Source organism: Varroa jacobsoni, unplaced genomic scaffold, assembly GCF_002532875.2.
Source record: "Varroa jacobsoni isolate VJ856 unplaced genomic scaffold, vjacob_1.0 scaffold_812, whole genome shotgun sequence".
Classification (NCBI taxonomy): Eukaryota; Metazoa; Arthropoda; class Arachnida; order Mesostigmata; family Varroidae; genus Varroa; species Varroa jacobsoni.
This window is the reverse complement of record NW_019213714.1, coordinates 136664-158093: the sequence shown is the minus strand read 5'-3', so window position 1 is coordinate 158093 and position 21430 is coordinate 136664. Positions and strand designations below refer to the sequence as shown.

General features: G+C 39.2%; 1 protein-coding gene across 3 annotated transcripts in view; it reads right to left on the bottom strand.

The window, feature by feature from the left end:
* Positions 1–12926, bottom strand: part of LOC111264005 (solute carrier family 15 member 1) — a 31974-nt gene extending 19048 nt beyond the window's left edge. Inside the window, exon 1 of one of the 3 annotated variants that reach the window (XM_022839578.2) lies at positions 12390–12926. In XM_022839578.2, coding sequence (XP_022695313.1) covers positions 12390–12455 — 66 coding nt within the window. In that variant the 5' untranslated portion in view covers positions 12456–12926. The remainder of the gene's footprint in view (positions 1–12389) is intronic. The other 2 variants (XM_022839576.2, XM_022839577.2) reach the window with 2 other exon arrangements.
* Positions 12927–21430: the final 8504 nt, after the last annotated feature.

Sequence of the window (21430 nt, the reverse complement as noted above, 5' to 3'; positions counted from 1 at the left end):
TGTTTGCCTGGCGTTTCAGCGTCCGACCTTCGCACACGAAGTGAGCCAATCATGAAAGTTGAACAGATGCCTCATAGCATTAGAACGGGAACACCAGTTCAGTCAACGATACTGGCAAATAGTAAACGTATTTGCCACATGCATACATCATCAATATACATATATGTGCGTTCATTTTGTCCTGCGCACCCTCTCCTTCGTAGTGTATAACGCGTAGTAGGATCAGTGGTACGTTCTGTGTCTGTCTGTTCTGATTGTACAATACAGTATTTCACAAATCGCTTATCCCAACGGCAAACGGGAGCAAAACACAGTGAGATTAAACGTATTCCATCCATCGGAGGCTTTCTTCCCGCCAGGTTTTAATAATAGGATGACGTGTGCCATGTACTTAAATGAAACGTCTTTTACTAACTACTGCGCTTACCTACGAGTCCATCTTTAGTAAATGAGCATTTTTTTTTTCATATCTTCACACAGAAAGTAGGCTCAAAGCGGCAAACGGCAGCCTAAAATTAGAGGCACAAAGAAGATGATGGATGTTGATGTTGTCTTATTTCCTTCGATTAACTTCAACTGAACAAAGTAGAAATAAAGGCGACTCCGAATCCGCCCTTTTGGAACAGATTCGTGGCAACAGTCGTGTAGAAACACGCAAACAAATACAGACCTTTGACATACGCAGACTTTTACTACTCCGCTTAAAAGGATGAAAGCCAGCCTAATTAGAATCTGAAGCCTATGAATAGCGATATTTATTGCGAACATTTGTTAAGTTCCAAGAGTGTGTTACCAACTAGAATTTACATTAACTTCAGCTAATCGTACGATATTGCAGATCAATGGTAAACCCATTACACTCAAGTACTGAACACTTACGCTGAACGCTAACTATGTAGCAAGACTCAAAACCTGGCAATACGTAAGTTTTAACGTAAGTTGACCGCCATCAAGTTCAATGCTATTTGGTCAACAGCTACATAATCAGTTTAACAATCGTTTATTTTAAAATAAGGTCCAAACGTTGACATAAGAAAAATGGCCATACTGCCCAGTTCTTACAAACGTTAGACGGTCACAAAGCCGCTACATCGAGACGCAATGTAAAGCTTGAACTCATTCGAATATTTTTATCAGCAATAAATAAAAAAGAAATTCCCATAAATCACTATATAACAACGTGGTCATTGCATACTTCCCACGAGGTAAAAGAACTTTTTTTTTAATGCATTAAGAAAATACCTGTTAAATATTTAAACATCGGTTGCCTATGTTTGGCCCCCGGAGATTTTCAAAGTTCGGGCTTACCATCTTAGACGTCCTCATAGACAGTTTGAGCCGTTCTTGAGTGAAACAAATACACAGTAGACGGATGTGGTAAAAGCGGTCAAGTTAATAGCAACAGAAAATGACAAGAATACGCTTTTCAAATTTGCTGAACAAATCGTAAATTGACTAGGATAGAAAACTAGCGTACTGCGTCTGCGAACACACATAATAAAGATATAGATTGTCACGTTAACCGAGTAAATAAATCCTCAGTTATTACTATTAATCGGGCTATTGCCCGCCTCATAATCGAGGTAACTGCTTCTGATGCATTCTATTGCGCAACAACCTTGTATGTATTGTATGCCTTTTTTCACTATATAAATGCATATCTAACAACTAACTGGATAATCCATAATAATGCCACTCATATAGTATTTGTCTGTCCCACGTCCTGTCCAGCCGTTTACGCACCGCAGATTCGAGGGTCTCCATTCCGGGTTTACACGTTTCCGTTTTTGTTGCTTCCCAGTGAGTTCGTAAATTAAGCAAGTGATTCGGAACTGCCATGATGCTGCATTAGATGCGGGACTACGTAAACCTTGCACCAGTCTCTGACGGGGGAATGCCTCGTTTTCTATTTTCAGCGTACGGTATAGCTTGGCGGACAAAACAGTGTTGTCTCTCAGAACCCTAACAGCATGGCGCAATAGGCCAACGATTCAGGAGGTAGTCTAGGTAGCAACACCAACAGCCAGAAGCTAGTCCGTAACTTCAGGCTCTTGATGACCGTAATAATAGGTCGGAGTAGGCACCATAAACTCCATTTCTAAACAAATAGCTCGATTGGATGGCCCTCTCTTCCCTTTCTCTAAAACGACATTATAGAAGGGCCTTTACCACCTTCTCATCTGACCGCCTGTCCGTTTGCTAGCCCAGTTGCTAACATTTACCTCCATTTTAGAGGATCGCCAGAGTGCCAGCAGCCTACGCATCTATTCCAATAATTTATTCAATGCTGAATTATCACTTACCTAGGATAAGAAAAGCGCCCTCTTTCAGCCCACCCAACGGCATATATGGCGATCACTATTCAAGCTATCGTCCGACAAAAAACGCGTGGCTATATATATATCGTCTGTGTAGTTGATAAGAGAGTTGTGATTGTGGCGTACTGGTCACATGATTTAATATACTCCACCATTGTCGAGATAAAATCCCTACCTAACCGATTTACTTGTTAAAGATTTGAGTAAACCAAGCCCTAGCTAGTGGTTGCGTCCCTGATCTATTGAGCATGTAAATACAGTTGTCAAATATAGGCCGTTTTCTCTAAGCTTCCGTCATGTTCCCAATGATCTTTCCGTAATCTCGTCTAAATAGCCCTTAATCTAAACCCGCATCTCAAAGTCTATACAAATGGATAAATTTGACCCATAACTTAGTTGTTAGTTACTGAGAAATTTATGGTGCAATATCAAAGCTCATGTCGGCTAGCTTTGCAATCTATAGCGTTCTGAGTAACTGTCAAACCTACTAACACCTGAAAAGAGGCTTGTTGTGTTGTTTCATTAAACACAGTTCAATCATCTAAATGTGTTTATTCTCTTGAACATCTATATCTCTTGAACAATGCCCCCCTTTCCTTGAAAGCTTTCTTATCATAAAATGTAAAATGATAGTCAGCCAGCCGTATATGATTTTCCCGTTGATTGCAGCAATACTACTAACGAACAATAGGTTTGTTTAGATATACTAAAGTAACTGGCAGAGTCGTTTACATGGCCAAAGTACTTGTAGACAGATGCAAGCTTCGTCGAAAAAGAAAAACAAAGCGTCTATCCTACATTAGCCACAATATTGGGCATTTCTAGACTCAGACGATTTTTTAATTCGGCATTAAATAGGCACTGGACGAATACGCAAAGCCACTTTTAGCGAAGAAATACATATTTCTTAATAAAGTTGACGCTCATCGGTGCGTTCGCGGAATATCGTCACATAAAGCCACGTTTTTGTGGAGTTTTTTCGGGTATCTCTCACTGGATATCTCCTTTGTGTTGGATGATATAATCTGCAAGGTGTCTGTGCGATAATGCCAATTTAATATCTGAAAAATCGTGGCTTTCGAATATTCTCTAGTGATTAAAGTATCATCCAATTAGGCCCTCCCCTACCCCGTCGAAAAAACCCACTAAGAAGCGAAATCATAATTCAAACAGGTATACAATGGTGCTCTTATATTGTTACTATAGACGATATCATTACTCTTTCTAGCGCATTTCTGCAAGGCTTTTCAATATGGATGCAAGTAGGGTTTTTTTTTTATGTGGGCCCCATCTCGTTGAACCTATCACATATTAAGAAACGGTTTGAGTTCAGTTGACTAGAGTTACAATAAGACCCGTTTAATTGAGCTGCGCAACACGACTCAAGACTGAACATTATCCATATACTGTACATGCGTGTAGCTAGGATCAATGAGTACAACGTACAAACGTATATCGTTATTGAACCGTAAAGTGGCCGTTTTCTGTTCTCATGACGTATTCAAAGTTTAGACTATGCTTGCTGTTATCTTACACAGCCTATTATCACGTGCGAGGAATATATTATATTGGGAAGTGACACTTGTAGCGTGTCATATATATGTAGAAGTGCTACGAGTAGAAACATTGTTACGGGTGCATCGCATGTTCGATACAAATGACATGATTCAAATAGAATTTCGCTTTTGTCGCGTAAATCGTACGCCGAGCCGACAGCAGCGCCCACTCGCGGCACAACACAGAAGTAGGGTAATGCTCAATCAAGCATACGAGAATGGTGTAAGCAGGACATTATCATAATCTGACGGTCGATTATAGAGCGTGGACGATCAGATGAGCACCGCAACAATGGGTGATCAAAATGATGACTTCACTGAGTATCACGTATTTTTCGTATGGAGATGTTATAAAACTCTTCTAATATGATAACGGTAGTGATTGATTTATGGATAAGTGTATATGCAGTTGTTTGGACGCCTTCTGAATCGGCTCTTCAAATGAACGAACAACGATTTTGTGTACTACAAGTTATTGCACCGTCAACTAAAGATAATGTAGCCAATATAAACGACTCGTATATTTATTTACTGAATAAATATTACTAATAAGAAGACGAAATAATTTCGGGTTAGTGGAGAATCACTTGAAATAATTGAGAGCCCCGTTCTAACTATATGTAAGCCGTCCTAATGAGGTACTTGTTGAGCTTTAAATTAGTAACGCGTCGACAAAAGTAAAAAGGAATGCAATCCTGCTTCGATTAGAGCCTATGATTTCTATGGAAGGCTCAAGCGAACATACCAAAAAGGATGGGATAGCTTACAATCAGGGAATATCTTATGTGGCTCAAGGAATATATCATAAAACAGTATTAAATCTGAATTAAAACCTGAAGTGGCGCCTGTGCTATTCAAATGTTTACTAATCTCGTGCCGTCTATTGTATGCTTCCAGTACGTATCTCTGCAGTTTGGCTTAAACTGCGATGAAAATATCTTTCGTGCTGAGCTACGTAACTATTAATGTTAAGTTCACAGTTCCCCGACGCGAAAATGGGAGCTGTATGTGGGCGCCAAACTCCCATTAAGAGTTATTCCATTTATCTCATTAAATGCCATTAAGAGACTAACAGTCTCTTAATGGCATCAGGAGACTGGCACGCGAAACACATTTTACCGCTGCTTCGGCGCACTTGACGCCTCCCTTGTCGAATACGCAAGCACGTAAGAACGTTTGAGAAGTAAACGACACAATGCCACTAGGTGATACTATATACACATATAACTGTTACAAGCGGATACGGCGAACTTTGAAATCGAATAAGTTTTGAATTACAAGCCTTAAGCGAAAGTATAGTACATGAATAGTGCAAACGTGTAATGAACGTAGATAGGAGTGTTGAAGACCAGCGAAAATGTAATCACATGTCTAGACCCGAAGGACGAGAGCAAACGAGAGGCCTTTTAAGGACTATGTCAGTCAAAACTAGCATTATTATAGATATAATACACGATCATAACTCAAATACTGGAGATGCATAAGCTAAATAAAGAATATGTCCCCCGTGGATCCATTCCGGGTCAAATGGAAATATGTCAGGTGCGATTTGTAAAACTTCAGTCAACAGAAAGTTAGCTTAGAACCTATGCTCGCCACAGACGAGGCATGGTTCAGTCTCTACTACCGGTCGGAGAGAACAGGATGGCGTTGCCCTGGAGAAAAGTATAAGTTGGCAATAGTGGTTGATTCTCTTCTTGTATGAGATACTTACCGAAAATGGAACGGTCATTGTAACCCATCATTTCGAGTTCTTAAAAACAGTCATTAGGCCAATGGAACCGTAATCGAAAACATGAAAATCTAGTTGCTTGGTAACTACGCCAGATCTCATCACCTTCAATGTTGTTCAATGACGTTGAGCTACTTCCTGTATTGAACAAAGGAGAATCTGATGTTGGCTTCAACCCCTTTATAATTCCTATCTAGGTCCGTGTGATTACAGAATCTTCCATGCCTCAAAAAGGGCAACTGGTGAACAAGCGCATTTCAACATAGATTACCTCGAAGGTCCGTAGAGAGAAAAATTACATATGGGAACGTCAATGGTATATCATTGTCAAAGCCCTGAGACAAGTATATGAAATAAAGGGGATACTTTCAACGAATTGAGTTCGAATGACGATTTTTTAATGTGTGAGAGGTACCCCTTTTATTTTGAACGCTGATCTGATAAGGGTACACCATTCACGTTCCCCTATGTAGTTTTCTCTGTCTATGGCTTCTCGAACCAACTCGATATCGGAATATGCATGCTTACCAGTTCCCAGGCACGCAAATAGTGGTCGTTTTATCAACCGTTTTATTTATTCCCTCTTTGCGATCCTAATGTCGAAGAACTCGTCCAGCTTCGGTATCAAGCGTACTGTTACTAATTTAATTTTTAAAAATAGCTGCTTTTCTTTAGTAATTTATACGTCTGCCTTGACCTTTAGCCACCTGGAAATAATTCGGAGCTTGGCATACGATTTTGTATCTATGCGCCATTCTGTCATTTTGTAAAATGCCTACTGATTGGTACTTGGCTCTTAGCACTGTTGCACGTAAAGCTTGTTAAGCGAGCTAAGTCTGTAGAGATTTAAACCGATACAATTCTGACGACCGCAAAATTAGTTTCACTAAATTTTATTCCTGAGTTTGTTTCGGTCGGTTTTTGAAGCCGCTAATCTATTTTTTAGGTTTCTTTTTTTAGAGGTTATTTTTTAGGTAGTATTGCGGTAAGGTTGCGCATTCATGGCATGTTTTGTATCTTAGATCTTTAGTAAACAAGAAGATCAAACGCCTACTTTAGCGCTGCTGATAACTCCAAGACTGTTTCAGCTTACCCTTCTAGCTTCAATTTGCTTGACGGCAGTCCCCTTTCGTATTACTTTGTAAGGCTAATACTTTGGAGGCTATGACCAGAAATGGTAAGCAATTTTTTAGTTCGCTCAACGTAGCGCATTCCTGATAGCATCTAGATCTTTTCACTTATTAGTAGTACTTTTGACCTTTGTGAAGGTCTATAGCTAATGTATAGTACTTGAAGCTTGCGAATAAAAACTGCTTCAGACAGCACATCTGAGGGAATTCATTGTCCTCAAGGATAGAAACACAACCCATTCCTCCACAAAAGTTTACCTATGGCTCTACCCTACTGACTGTAGATGATTATATTCTGAGAAATAGATGTTCTATTTCCTGCGGTACTCGCAACGTTCATTATTTGTGTGAACTCAGGTCTGAAAATACCGGAAGAAACAATGACTTAATGCAATGCTTATTTCTGTACCAATATTTAGTAACGATTGCGACAAATGAGAGAAAATATGCAGGGTTAATTTGGCTCGATTCGAGTAATTGTAGTATGATAGCTTGAACCCTTTCTTTTTCTAGAGGGAACAATATACACGAACGAAAAGGATCAGGAGTACCACTCATGCAAAATTCGTGAATTTGCTGCCTTAAGTTTCGTTGCTGGCACCACACGATTCCAGTGTAATCATTGTGGTTCAAATAGCAAATCAATTAAGCAAGCAAACACACTATGTATACATCATTGTTGTCTGAGTTAGCTACGAACATAATTTCAAAACAACTTAAAAGCTTCATTCTCCCGAAGAAATAAGTCATGACCTTATCTTATAATCTTCTCCCTGTTGAGACCTGGCACAAGACAAGAAAGAAGTTCGGCTTGTGCCAATGTTCATCATCACAACGCCCCTACTTCATCATCGAGTAGCCAATCACATGCAGAATTCAGAGGCGACACTGCACCAGATACCTAAATGATGAAAGGTATTAGCTCACTTTGCTTGCAAAAGATGCCTATGAGAAAAGGTTTTGAAAAATGACTTTCGAGGCATATGATAAACGAGATAAGGGAGATAAGCCGACAAAAGAACACCGAGCGAATGCAATAAAGTTTATTTCAGCCGCAATGATAGATAACTATAGCGCAAGATAATAACGAGATAACACGTCCACACAGGCTGCTGTGTGGTCCCATTCGGAAATTCAGTGTTCAGGGGAAATCGGCATTTTGTGCTGGCGTTTTTGCCCTCTGCCAACAAATCAGTGAGTGGCAATGGAAATGTCTTAGTTGGTTAGCTACGTAATGATGTAGCATTTAGGAAAAGTCAATACTTCGTGAAACATGTACAAAAATACTTGCCAGCCACACAGTTATATGCCTTTGAGATAAACGGCGACACATCGATCACAGTACTTTGTCAGTAACCAATATGATAATAGTTGTTGCCGCTACAAGTTACCTTGTTTTAAGTTAGTTTAGTAAAGAATAGATGTCGCTGCTTTTTAGGTGGTCTGACACTATTTTGTAGACCTACATACTATATTGAACATTGCACCGATAGCTTATCCAAGAGGTGATACATTATTCAATTGCGGTTATTGCCCTGACGCCACGCGAACGCCATTCGGTTCAAGTCTCTCGATTGAACTGTCCCGCATTTTTTGGCAACTGCTATCGCGGTTTAATGGCTTTGGTGCAAAACTCTATAGCGGAATAGTCCACCAAATAGAAACCACCTGAACCTTTGAATTATTTCGATTGCCGAACACGTAGCAGGACACCTAGCATTGGTTCCCAGATATTGTATTCCTTTTCGCGGTATTAGTTGGCTGAAATGCAAATATTTCGGAAATTAAATACGGTAAAAAAAAATTACGCTCTGCCAGAACAACAAGATCTGCGGGCTTGAGCCATATCCTGTCCATAGCGAACTAGACCTCGGACCGTTGACATGCAATCGTTTCAGCATCTGAAGAAGAAAAACCCTCTGTTCCAGCTGTAAGTTTTCCTACTATTAAACAAACTTTTTTTTGTGAGACTATTTGCATACCAATAGTAACTAGATCATTATAAAATTACTCGGAAAAAAACAATTCACACACACGTGTTTTTCATCAATATTGCCTGTGCACTGGAATCGTTATAGGTGTGCTTGATCAAACTGAGGTGGCCGGAACACGCTCTCACTGATGTGTGAAGACAGCCAATCAGATAAGTTAAATATTCGTAAAATCTACACCGACCCATTTACTACAGCAAAGATATTCTCTAGAAAGGCCTAGGTTAGATTCCCTGGAAAAGCGTCAAACCACTACACAGGCACAATGGCCAATTAAGAGAGAGTACTGATACTGAACGATTGTAATAAAGCCTTTCAAACATAGCTTTTTGCCAAATCCATAAGTGTGTTAAGAGCTACTACTATGGACCCATTGTAAGCAGCAGTAGTATAACATAGTAGCTTCATGAAATGACTATGCTCAACTTATATATGACTTTAAGAATGTTATCAATTAGGTCAAGGAACTTCCGATGGGGGGGGCGGGGGGAGGCATTAAATGTCCTATATATTGCCGCCACCAATGATAAATATTACATACAACAACAACAACAACAACGACGACGACGATGATAATGACTGTGATTTATTGTTGTCACTGCAATGCTACCTTGGGAACTTCCTGGCAATACTTCGTCGTTCCGCCCACAGGACAACACAAGCGTTTTCACTGCCATAGTTAAATCAGGACCATTGCTATGACTAAACGTATCTATCGCCTTAATGTTACTATATATTCGTATGTATATACGATTCTCCAGTATATACGATGTCAATTCTCCAGTTGTTTTTATTAGATGGGTTGTACACTATCCTTCTTGAAGCATCAAAAATGAAAGATGATGAAATTACATTGTACGCCACAAAGTGCGTGACCTATTGAAACGGGAACGCACAGTAGGTCGGCTAAGTTCATCTATTTTGACGTGTGCTACATGGTGTTTTGACGCAGCTTTTTTTTTTTTTTGATATTTCGAATGAAAAGCTCGCTTGATATCAGCCGTACCTGTAGTGTCAACTCTTGCGAAATACCACTTTAATTATTACCAATAGAGTGGAGATAGAATATACATAGACAGAACAATCTATAGTGAGCACAAATCAAAACTGACTGCTATTTCTACACGTGTGTAGAATTTGTTTTCCCTTTACAGACGTTTTGCGATATTTCATAAGGACGCTAAATAGAGCTATACGAGCATCCACGGACCGTTCCTAAAATGACTTAATTGATTTTGAGTCATATTTAGCTACATACAGAAAGCACTGTTTCTCCAACACACTACGGTTAGCTGTTGCTTTGTATAATATCTCAGGGCCAGCACTCGTAAAGCATCAAAAGTAGGAAGACTTCTCACTGTGAACAGAACGTCAATAACTCACTGGAGTGTGGATCGAACGTCCAAAATTTTTAATATAATCCGAATAGAAAGAAAGTTATATCGGAAACATATATTGTATGAGTTGCACAGTTGTAACTTTTATCTCAAATAATGTTGAACTTGGTTACACACAGCGTATATTTTTTTTTAGATAGATAATTATAACTAGAGCTAAACTATCCATATCAGACCCATGAAAACATAGGAGAAACTATCTCCTGGAGCATCCATTGTAGTCGCGCAAACGTGACGTTGGCGCCAACGTCACTTACTTATGTTTCTATTATAACGCGTCAGGTCGCGAACATCGAGTGCACCGCGCCGAAACATGTCCAAAGACGGCGTGCTGTTATAGACTCACACTCGTTGGATACGTGTCATAAATACGTAAAAAATACTGTCCGTCGATGTTGAGATCCATTTATCACTACCAATGTGCCACTTGAATATAAACACACAGCTAAACGGCTTTAGTTTAGGATGACAAAACATAACTTTTTCACAAGATCAATATGTTAACTGAGAACAATCGGAATCACTGCTTCCTGCGATTCAATGTCAATACGAACTCTAATTGACCGCACTTGCGGACATGGAAGTCGATTTAAAGGTTAGCAGCAAAAATGTAGACAATATTTGATACAGTTACATGTTACAATGTTAATTTTACAACGAAATTGTTGCTTAGAGGAACCAACACGATGCAAACCTACGTTGCAAAAAAAGAACCCCCCAATGGCATTCGTTTAATAGCAAGCGGCTATTCGACTAAGGGTACCGCCGATTCGTGCAACGCGCCTTATATGCTTGCGCATTGTCTCACTCGGTGACACTCGTCGGAACGGTCTCAACTTACCTAGTTACTACCTTGCATTGAAACAAACAAAAAATTAACCATAACTATATGCACTAATCGAAGTCCATCGATTGCGTAATAATAACGAGGATAAAAACGGCATCTAAAACGTGTGCATGTATTACTCCGTATGACTTTTACCATGACCACTAACAACATCGTTGTCCGACAGAATAACTTTAAGGTTAGATTGAAGAGCAAAGCTCATAGCTGGACCGCTTCGAGGTTTTTTTTTTGGCTTCAAGCCAGATCAGCGTCCGATTCCGAACTGGATTCGGATGCCCCTATCATATCATTGAGTGAATTGAAAATGTAATGAACGTTGTGGAAACGCTGCTGGCGACATCTTTAACGCCCACCGAAAGCAAATAAAGAGCAAAATCCCTATTGCTCGCCAAGATTACATAAACGTTCTGTATGTGCTCGCGATAAGAATTTACATTCTACCTGTAATAGTTCATATCATACAACTTTGAAGGCATAGCTAGGCATACAGTTAAGTTTTCGAAGTTCGATTTATTTAGTATGTTAACTAGCATTACGGCATTTATATTGAATCACAAGAGCGAATTACGCCACCCTGCACAGGAGGCAGAAATCGCAATGGCTGGCTCGAGATATTATTAGAGAGAACATTCGAAATAAGCTTTCAACGTTAACAACGATTCATGAATTAATGAGGTGCTATTGTGCCTAGATCGAATTTGCAATGCTGTCATCTGAACTACTCATGACGCAACGTAAATGGCTGTCTGAATACGTTGCAAAGGTAGCCTCCTCGTATATATATATGTGTGTGTCTATTACTAGTATTCGCATTAAGCGTTTATTTTAGTTACGAAGAAGTGTGAGCAGAGTGCTACCGGTATTCTTGTTATCACTGACATCACAGTTACAACTAAAATCTACAAAAACTTCGATCAATAGTCGAGACGTAATGGCGGAATTTCACTTGAAACCCGCTACCCTTAGATTTCGTGTCTACTAGACAGCGTTGTTTATACCGCATCGGTGCCTCCTGACCGTATCCGGATCAGGTAGCGGAGAAGCTAAAGACTGGGTGGGAATCATATGTTCTACCCATCTGAGCATAGATCACCGCATACGCCTGCGTATGTAAATGAAGTAAGTGTCCAAAGCAGTGGTAGTGGCCACGTTCAAACTGCAGCTGGCCATAAAGACTTCGAACTGTAAACAGAAAGATTTCCCTGACATTTTATGCTGCGAATTCGCCAAACCTGTTCCGACACGTAAAATTCACAGAACAGATAGCTCGGGATAAAAAAAATGCTAAACGAAGTTCCAATTAGCTAGCAATAAAGTCCAAATCTCAGTCTGATGGTAGTACCATCTACCTTAAAAAAGGGTCACGCGCAGCTACACACAGTAACGAACAAGAGAATTTAGTCTAGTTATCAACTTACCGGGCTATTTAAGCCTCCTTCGTCCGTGACGCTTGTCGTATCGTTTTCTTTTTGATTCATTTTCATCGAATTTACACAGACCTTTCAGTTTACTGCAGCACGGTAGATACAAAACGCTGCTTCTTAACAGTCTGTTTTAATGTAATGTATGAACAACTTTACGCCTTCATCCTCCTATTTAGTGCGGCAATAGTCTTCGATTTCAGCCAATTCAGAGATCTCGAAAAAAGTTGAGTAGCACGCAATGTTAGGGAAGGCAAAGGGAACATACTAAAAAAAGGTTTTTTTAGAATCTGGCCTAATTATGACACTGATAATCCGGCGTATCTGGCCAATCACAGTCGAGAACTTTACGATACCTCCATCCACTAACGCCCAAATAGCAAAACCTGTTAGTTCAGTTGGACTTCGCGACTGCTACGAATCAACTTGACGCCGATAACGGTCAATGACAACTACGAACGACGGTTACAGTTTGATTAGAGCCGCTTTCTGCCACTTGCGTCTTGACGCGCAGGCTACAATGTACCATAAAGCCGTTTTGCTTCTCGCCAATTCGTGGCGAGAGGAAAGAACAGTCGCGCACACACAGAGCGCCGTAACCAGCGGACGAGCAGCACTAACACGCTTCATGTTCCATGACCCTCGCCTCTCATAGCCTTCGCACATCAAAGAAGACATCAGTGGCATAACAACAACAGCGACGGCGACGGCGACGACGACGACGACGACGACGACCACCACCTCAGCAACGAATACCAATTCTGATAAGAACAACAAAAGTCGTCATAAACGTATATGTCTTGGGGCATATACAATTATCAGCCAGCTACGTCTGCTGATCTGGTTGAGAGATACTACGGGATCGTTGCTTCAGGTTTCGCCAGCGACACGACGTGTGTGAACAAAAAAGGTCATGTTATGATGACGGCAATAGCAACTTCGATGTCGAACTCTGTCCCTCGACTATAATCCGTTTGTGCGGGGGATTGTATGCAGGCACCACCATCTTCATCATCATGTTATGATGACTTCCACAGTGGTGCAAGAAAAGACGACAGACTACAACCATACTCGTCCTTCAGTATATAATTGATGTAATATTACCAGTTTGCAGACACGCCCACACCCATTATATGACGATTGTTGAGCTAGCCGCCGAAGTCTGATACCTGTCGCGTTTAGTTATGAGCAACACAAACCCAGTCAGTGTTAATTACCGAGCGTTGCTTTAACCGAGGCCATGAAACCAATATATCTAATGTAAAATGACAAGGCGTGAAATTACGCTGCAACATGAAATTGTCGATACCGTAAAAGGCCGACGGCATTATTCTTTTAGCAGTCAGTTAGCCTTGTCAACCCTTTAAATAGCACGCACAAACTGGCATACTGGAAATTAATCAATTAGAAAATCTAAAATGTTTAGTGCTCGCTTACGGGATAGTCAATTCATTCCCATAATTTTTAAATGCGAGGCAAAATTAAGTAACTTTCCAATTCTAGTTGACAATGTGACAAGGGCTATTAGTTAGCCGGCACAATATTATTATGGAACGTATTGAGCAATGCAAGATAAGCGATAAAGCTTGAACAGTTAAAAAAAGAGAGATAGTTTCAAATGAATACTCCATAAGGCTAAGTGGCGAGCTACGTCTGACCGCATTGCATTTAATTTCGGTACGATTCTATCCAGATTGAATTAGAGGAGTTCGAAATTATTCAGATTCAGTTAAGTCAAGTCAAGAGTGTCAAGCTCTTTGACGGCTAGCTGCGAGTATGGCGAAGACCACGCCAGGCTAATACTTATGGCTGCTTCTCGCCAACACTTTGCCTAGTTGCTCCCCACATCAATTACCAGCTGTAGGAAAAGAGTGTTATCAAATCTCGTAAAAGCTGTATAGCGTCATGTGTCCTTCTAACCTAAATTGGCCATGCTCGCCAGCTTGACCGCAACAGTATAATACAACAGTACACGGACTTGAAAAAATGTTTGGAATGAGTACCAAACCTGCACATCTGGCGGTATCACGCCTCACCGGCCAACTCAAAATCAACTTTTTGGCATTACACGAAAGCGTTACGTGGACAGTACTATCTCAGAACTTTCTCCTCATAAGGCTTTGTTTTCTATTCTAAATTAAGCAACAAGTAAATGAACAATTATGTGCATAATAAGAACAGGAGCGCCACGCTATTCAACAAATCCGTGTAAACATTTGAATTTTACTATATACCGCTCACAAAAAAAAAAAGAAAAATGTTTGCTCCGTAGATCTCTTATTATCATATTATTACCATCGGACAATGGAATTTTATGGATATAAATTCAGATCCGATTTGTAAAATGAACAATTCCATTATTCTATAGTTAGATGTATTTAAAAATAAAGAGTGACAATCGAATCTTTAGAAAAGCAGCCTAACTAAAATTTGACCTCTGTTAGAGTTCAAATGTACACATTAGGGTTAGAAAACATTTTCAAAAATAAGCATCTGCAGACCTTCATGTATTCTCCGAAGAACAATTGTTACATCATTATCATTTATTTACATCTTCAACAGATGCATATAATTAATATAGAAACACTGACAGAAACTATTTTTCCTGCTACTATATGGCCCGGATACTTTTTCTCATATCAACTGCATATTGAACAAACTGAAAAATAGACATACTCTGCTTTTTATTAAGGCCTTCCAGTGCCTTTAGAGCTTATGCACATATAATACTTGTAAAATATTATAAGTTTCACAAAAAATACCATAAGTTTTAATACATTTTACATTACTGAGCTCCTTAGGTGAACAAGCAAAATCCAAGTTGTCGACGTGCAGCATTACTAAGGGGAGATACAACGCTGTAGAACTAACGACTGTCGGTCTGCCAGCAATGATCAAAGGGTTTTCGAGTGATCATCAATTCAACGGGATAATTACTCAGGTTATTTGCCGAGATCTATAAAAAGGTCACTTTTGTTTTTCTAATTCTAAATTTGGACACGTTTACCAAATGCTAAAAATAACGAAGACCCCTGCATCTATGCTTACTTACGTGGCCCTGAAGAATCACAATAAACGGTAATGACGAGGTGCTGTATAGCCATAACTGGCGTTTTACAAACTACTCAATACAAACGGAGTTGGGTGTCAAAAACTAAGGTATTAAGCTAGGTTTTTGCAAGCGGAGAAAAATTTCCACAACTTATTTCTTTACTGTAAACCTGATTAAATTAAAAATGAGGACAACATTTCTAGTATCATCAAGGGGCTAGTTCCGCAACGCAGAGCCACGTACGGCAAATGTTTACGTCTAAAAGTCTTGAACAAGAAACTAGAAGGAGTAACGCTCATAGCATCAAAGGGTAGAATTTAAAAACTGCGTGTGAATTTAGAACTTTTTCGAAGGATGCCAGCAATAGCCGTAGGTAACGTTGGAGGCTCGAACTGTGATATTTAGTCCGCTAATCTAACGCCTAAAAAGAGCCCTATGGACTGAGTTGGATTGCTCAGTTGGGCGTGGACGATATATAGAAGAGGGAAATCTTTTGATGTCAATTCAGTAATCGAAATTACTCAAAATGGTAAGTCCTGATTAGATTTGAAGTAGGTTAAATGAGAGCAAAAATGTTTAGCAGTTCGCAGTATTTGCCTAAATACGACGATATCTCAATATCAATTGGGGATCTGTCAAAAACGATTACGTGTCCTTCCCTCCTTGGATATGAACTAGTAATAAGAATATTGAAAAATCACTATACAGGGGCAAGAAGTAGATTTCTTTTGGCTATTTGAAAAAGTATCTTCTGCTTGGAAAGGGTTCCTTGACAGTTGGAGGGTTTTCATTACACATCCGCTTAAGTAGCAGGAAACAATTGTAATAAAGAGCGAGTCTGACTCTGCGAAACGTTGGATATATCCATGCCTTAACACCATTTCTATAATTCTTATAATACAATGCTACAGAATATAATATACGTGTTGAAAGTGAAATTGGTCATAATCTTATCCAATTAGCAATCCTGATAAATGCTTTAAAAAAAAATTATTACAGCCCAATGTTTTCGTTGTTTCAACATTCGGGACGTTTGCTACTTTAGCTTAGACGATTACGTATGAGCTATCCAAACGCTACGAGCTTTTGTTCCGTCACTGCTAAGAGGCATTTGTCTCAACCTGCCAACAATCTTTCGGCTCTTTTTGTAATGCCAATTAGCCCGACTTTTTGTGCTTCGTACATGTGCTCGCTTTTTCTAAATTTCGACTGACAAGCGAGTCCCTGTTAATTAATCGTATTCGGTTTTTATCAGCCGATTCTGATTCTAATTTAAAACGCAAAATGAGACAAAAAAAAAAATCACTGTATTTCTATGGCTGTCTATCAGTTATTTTAGCAAGAACAAACGTACTGATAATTAGAAGAACGAGGAGCTTCCGAAAAGAAAAATAAGAGAAATAAATCACTATATACAGAATGACACCCGGTGTATAGCTCGTCGCTAATCTATCATTTAGCGAATATTAAAAAGGATTATCAAACATTGATAAATAACTGCACTGATAGAATAACAGGCGCGGACAAAACAAGTCGACGTTAGAGATGTGAATACATTTCCAAAAATGCATTCATAAACAATACTATATTGCTTACGGTCAATGGAGGCTTTTTGCAGTCCCTTGCCTGTATACACATACCCGTACGTAGAGAACTCCAACAGCTCTACTACCGCCCATAGCAGAGTTAAGCTTACAATGTCTGGCTCTTTTTACTGGCCCGAATAGACAAGGACTACCATCTTGAACCGCCTTCCAGAATCCAGTTCGATATACAGGCATATGGGTGTATAGGTTCTGTATTTATATTTGATCATAGTTTTCTTATTTATAACCTGTCCCAGCGAACAAATATATGTATATTGAATTTTCTACTCATACTCATTATTGAATTTATACGGAAACTACGAGGTATGAAAAGTTTGGCCTCCATTGTATGGTTCGACAGCAAGATAGAAGTCACTACGAATATCGGTAAGGTGACGTAAATACGTACATTTAAGCAAAAAGTTACGTTTTTAGTCGAGTGTACAATTATACAGCAGCTACACAGATAGTGACGTCGCTTAAATCGTATAAAATTAGACTATCATAAAGAGTTTATCGGTCCGTTTTGTCTGAAAGAAATGGAAAGTGTGCGCACACAGAGATTACCATAGTTATCTCAACTGACTTGCATATAGAGGCTGCTCCTAATATTGAAAGCATTAGTTATACACTAAGGGTTCAACAAGGCTGAATCTGGAAACAATGGAATTTTAGACCGCAAACAGGCAATTAGTACTGTAGCCAAAATAAGGGTCGTTGGCGTTTCAAAAATGTATTTAAACATTCGCGCCTTATTTCCATTTTTAGAGCCCGTTTCATAATGCTTAGGTTAGCTGTGAGGACAACACGGCCTCATTTACGCGTCATATACTAATCCGTTGTTTCTGTGACAACGTGATGGTAACATGTTTGTCTACTAAGTTTTCCTTAAACTTAGTTAAAAAATGTTAGTTTTTTTCGGTAACAACACCTGTTACTATACTTCTTAGCTCGTTTCTATGGGACGCAGCCCCGAAAAGTTGCCTATTTGAACTGGTCCCTGTTTTATTTTTTATGTTAACACTATACTCCGACCGATGGATACCGCCCAAGTAAAAAGTGCAGATCCAAATTCTGAGACCTAACCTTTAGCCTGGCGTGCTTTTACGAAATTCATAATGCTACTAAAGATACACGGGGGACTGTTGCAATAGATGTTTTCGTCAATGCAGAGCAATTTGCTACAAAAGACAACAGTAAACGAATTCGAAACTATATAGTGCTTTGATAGGAGAGAACCGACCGAACAATATGAGGACACCAATTTACTTAAAACTGGGTAATATACGACTCGTATATAGGAAGATGAATAGCGTATACAAGTATTCATTTTTATAACAAGCTATGAACCTGAAAATACGTTTTAATCACGTAACTGTATTATCTAGTACAGACTGAACGGTACTGTTTTAATTGAACAAATAAATAGCAGATTACATAAAATAAGCTCAAACGCATATACATATAAAACACACATGGATTTTCTAGCAGTGCTTGCAACAAGCAGTTTTTTAGAAATGGCTTAACATACGTGACACGTTTTATGACTTTTCAGGAATAACACAGGGCTATTTATCAGCCACCTAGAGTTTCATTGGGAAAATTTGTAATAGTATAGATGTAGTCCTTTCTAATGGAAGGTAAATGGGAATGCCCGATCGAAACCCTTTGAAGATCATGAAATGTATCAATAAATTTGTCTCATTATATATATATATATATACATGTAGAGAATGCAGGCTATTATATACATATGATAACCTGTATTCTCCAATCTGTACAAATTGTATCTTGGTCATACATCCAGTTATTAATAACACTCAGACTTTCGACGCAGTTAAATGGCAGGCTTGCTAAATTGCCAATCATTTCAATTAACAGAGACAAGATCGGTCCTATTGAAATCATCTTTTTGTTTTGCTGAAAAGTACCTATAAAACATGCACGAACAGTCGGGAGGAGGTAAATTCATTTAAACCTTAGTTTAAATGTCCCAGATCCTAAGAGTGCAAATGAATCTCCTCTTTTAACCCCTCTGTTAACCTATGTGACAGCTCACTTACCTGGGTCTCTAGACTACCGCTGGTGGTTGTCCTAAAAGACAATGATGCCAATTCTGAAGAATTCGATTCACCACTCATAGCGCAACAATATATCTCCGAGATAGTTATCTGACAAATTTGAGTAATGCTTGAAAACAGAGGGCCACAAGGCACTAACTATTCGTAGTACATAACGAAAAGCATAGAAAGCTAGCTTCAACTAAAAAAATGTTTATTTTTGCCTTACAGCGTTCGCACGAAACTTAAGAGTGGTGTAAATAATAAAAAAAAAAAACGTGTGTAGATTAAAACTTAATTGTCGAGCTCGATTTACCCATCACGTATACTTAGTTAAGTCAACTATAGTAGTAAGCCAGTATATTTAATTTTGCACGTGTAGGATAATATTATTGTTCACTTAGAATTACTACATTTACATTAGCGACACGATACATTTTACGTCAATCCAGGTACTTAATATATAAAAAGGGATAACCAAAGGTGTACCTATCTTATTCCCTGTGTGTCTTGTTCGGAACATCTGGCTCCAGTAGCTACGACAGTAAGAAGCGTCATCGAATCTCAAAACTCAAAAAAAAAAACTCAGTTGAAAACTGGGTTTATTTTCTCGTTTCTGGGCTTGTTGAAGACGTTTGGAGAAACGAGCCTAGCCATAACTAACCAGTTGCAGAAAATGTCCGGCTGGATCGGGAGCGGACGGTTAGCGCTTGTCAGACAGGGATTCAGGCAACGTGCTACTTTGTCAAAACTGTCATGGACGCAATAGTGAAACAGAACAAAGTAATTGAATCCAAGGACCTTGTGGTGTAGTTGTTTGGCTGCATAAATCAGTTGTAATTATTTATGACAGAATACGGGAGCGGCTGATACAATCCATGGTATTTTCGAAATTGGTAACTGAAGTCGTTAGTCAGGAGCAAAGGTTCGAAAATAGTTTTAGCAGGTGTTTGATTGCCAGAACTTCGAAAGGCAGCGGAACAATTCGGAGTAATACAAGCTTACCCAGTAGGGGAGTAAGTAATAAGCATGAGATACCGGATTAAGATTTATTTTGTTTAATAATTTATTAAGTTGAATACCTTTCTTTGGTCAGATATGAAGTAGTTTACTTTAAAGATATTCTACTACACAATAACGCTCGATGAAAATTTCCGTGTGCAAAGTGTAACAACAGCAATACTATTTTCTATAAATTGAAGGCTTTTCTTAGAACCAACGGCCAGAGCAAGAAAGGTCCAGAAAGTCTTACAACCTATGTATATACCCGGTAAACTTTAAATTAAATATGAACCAGAATACTGATTTTACTATAAGTTACATACATGCGCCTACGTTATGACAACTTCTGAACAGACACATAATTAACATTCGCATTTCTATATGTAAGTTCCCTATCATAGATTCTCTAAGTAGATCAATAGTGACATATGCTTGCCCCCCACTTATTCTTGTTAAGGCACGAAGAGTCTCGTTGGGATTATAAGCGAGCAGATAAGCCAATACTTGATACTCCACACTGCTACCAGACTCAATTTCTCTTTAGGGCGATGCCATTCTCTCGCCTGACCTCTTATTGAATCTTGCCTTGTTTATGGCGACAGTATACTCCAAGCGGTGCTTTTGTTAATTAAGGTTTCGCAAATTGCACGTGGAATAGACTACATGGACTCTTGATTGGCCTATAGTCAGTTCACGTGAAACCCATTTTCCTACTGAGTTCTTGCATTTCCAGTGTTTGAGTAATATTTCTGTAGCAAGCCAAAAGTAAATGCTAGTTTTGACCAACAAAGCCCTTATACTCTAAGGTGTGTTTTCGCGAAAAGCCTCCTTGACTGTAAAAATACGTTTTTGTCCTTTGGGTTTCGCCATCTGGTTTTCTCGTCGCTAGCTTTCAACATTCCGATCTCCTTTCTTAAGACGTTTGCACTATTCGTACACTGTGCTCTCGTTTAAAGCCTATTTGATGAGTGGCTTCACTGACATTCGATGAGTTTCCACAGCATTGTGGCCTTCGAGTGACAAACGATTGACCACTGAGCGTTGATCTTCGAGAATAAAAAATGTTTTTTTTTTTTCTGAACTTGTTTCTCCTTGAGTAGACTCAACCGCTTTTCACTAAAGTTTCTAGAAGACTGAAGTGTTTATCAACTATGTTCCTTCTGCTAGAGATGCGTAGTCCAAAAGTTAGGCAGTTTCAAAGTCTACCAGACTTTGTTGTAACAGACTAACGTATAACTATACCGGCCAAGAAAACTCATAGTAACACTTTGGTGGCTACAGAAACCCATGTGCCATCACAATGTGTGAAAGCGACCGAGTCACTTGAAACGAGCCAAT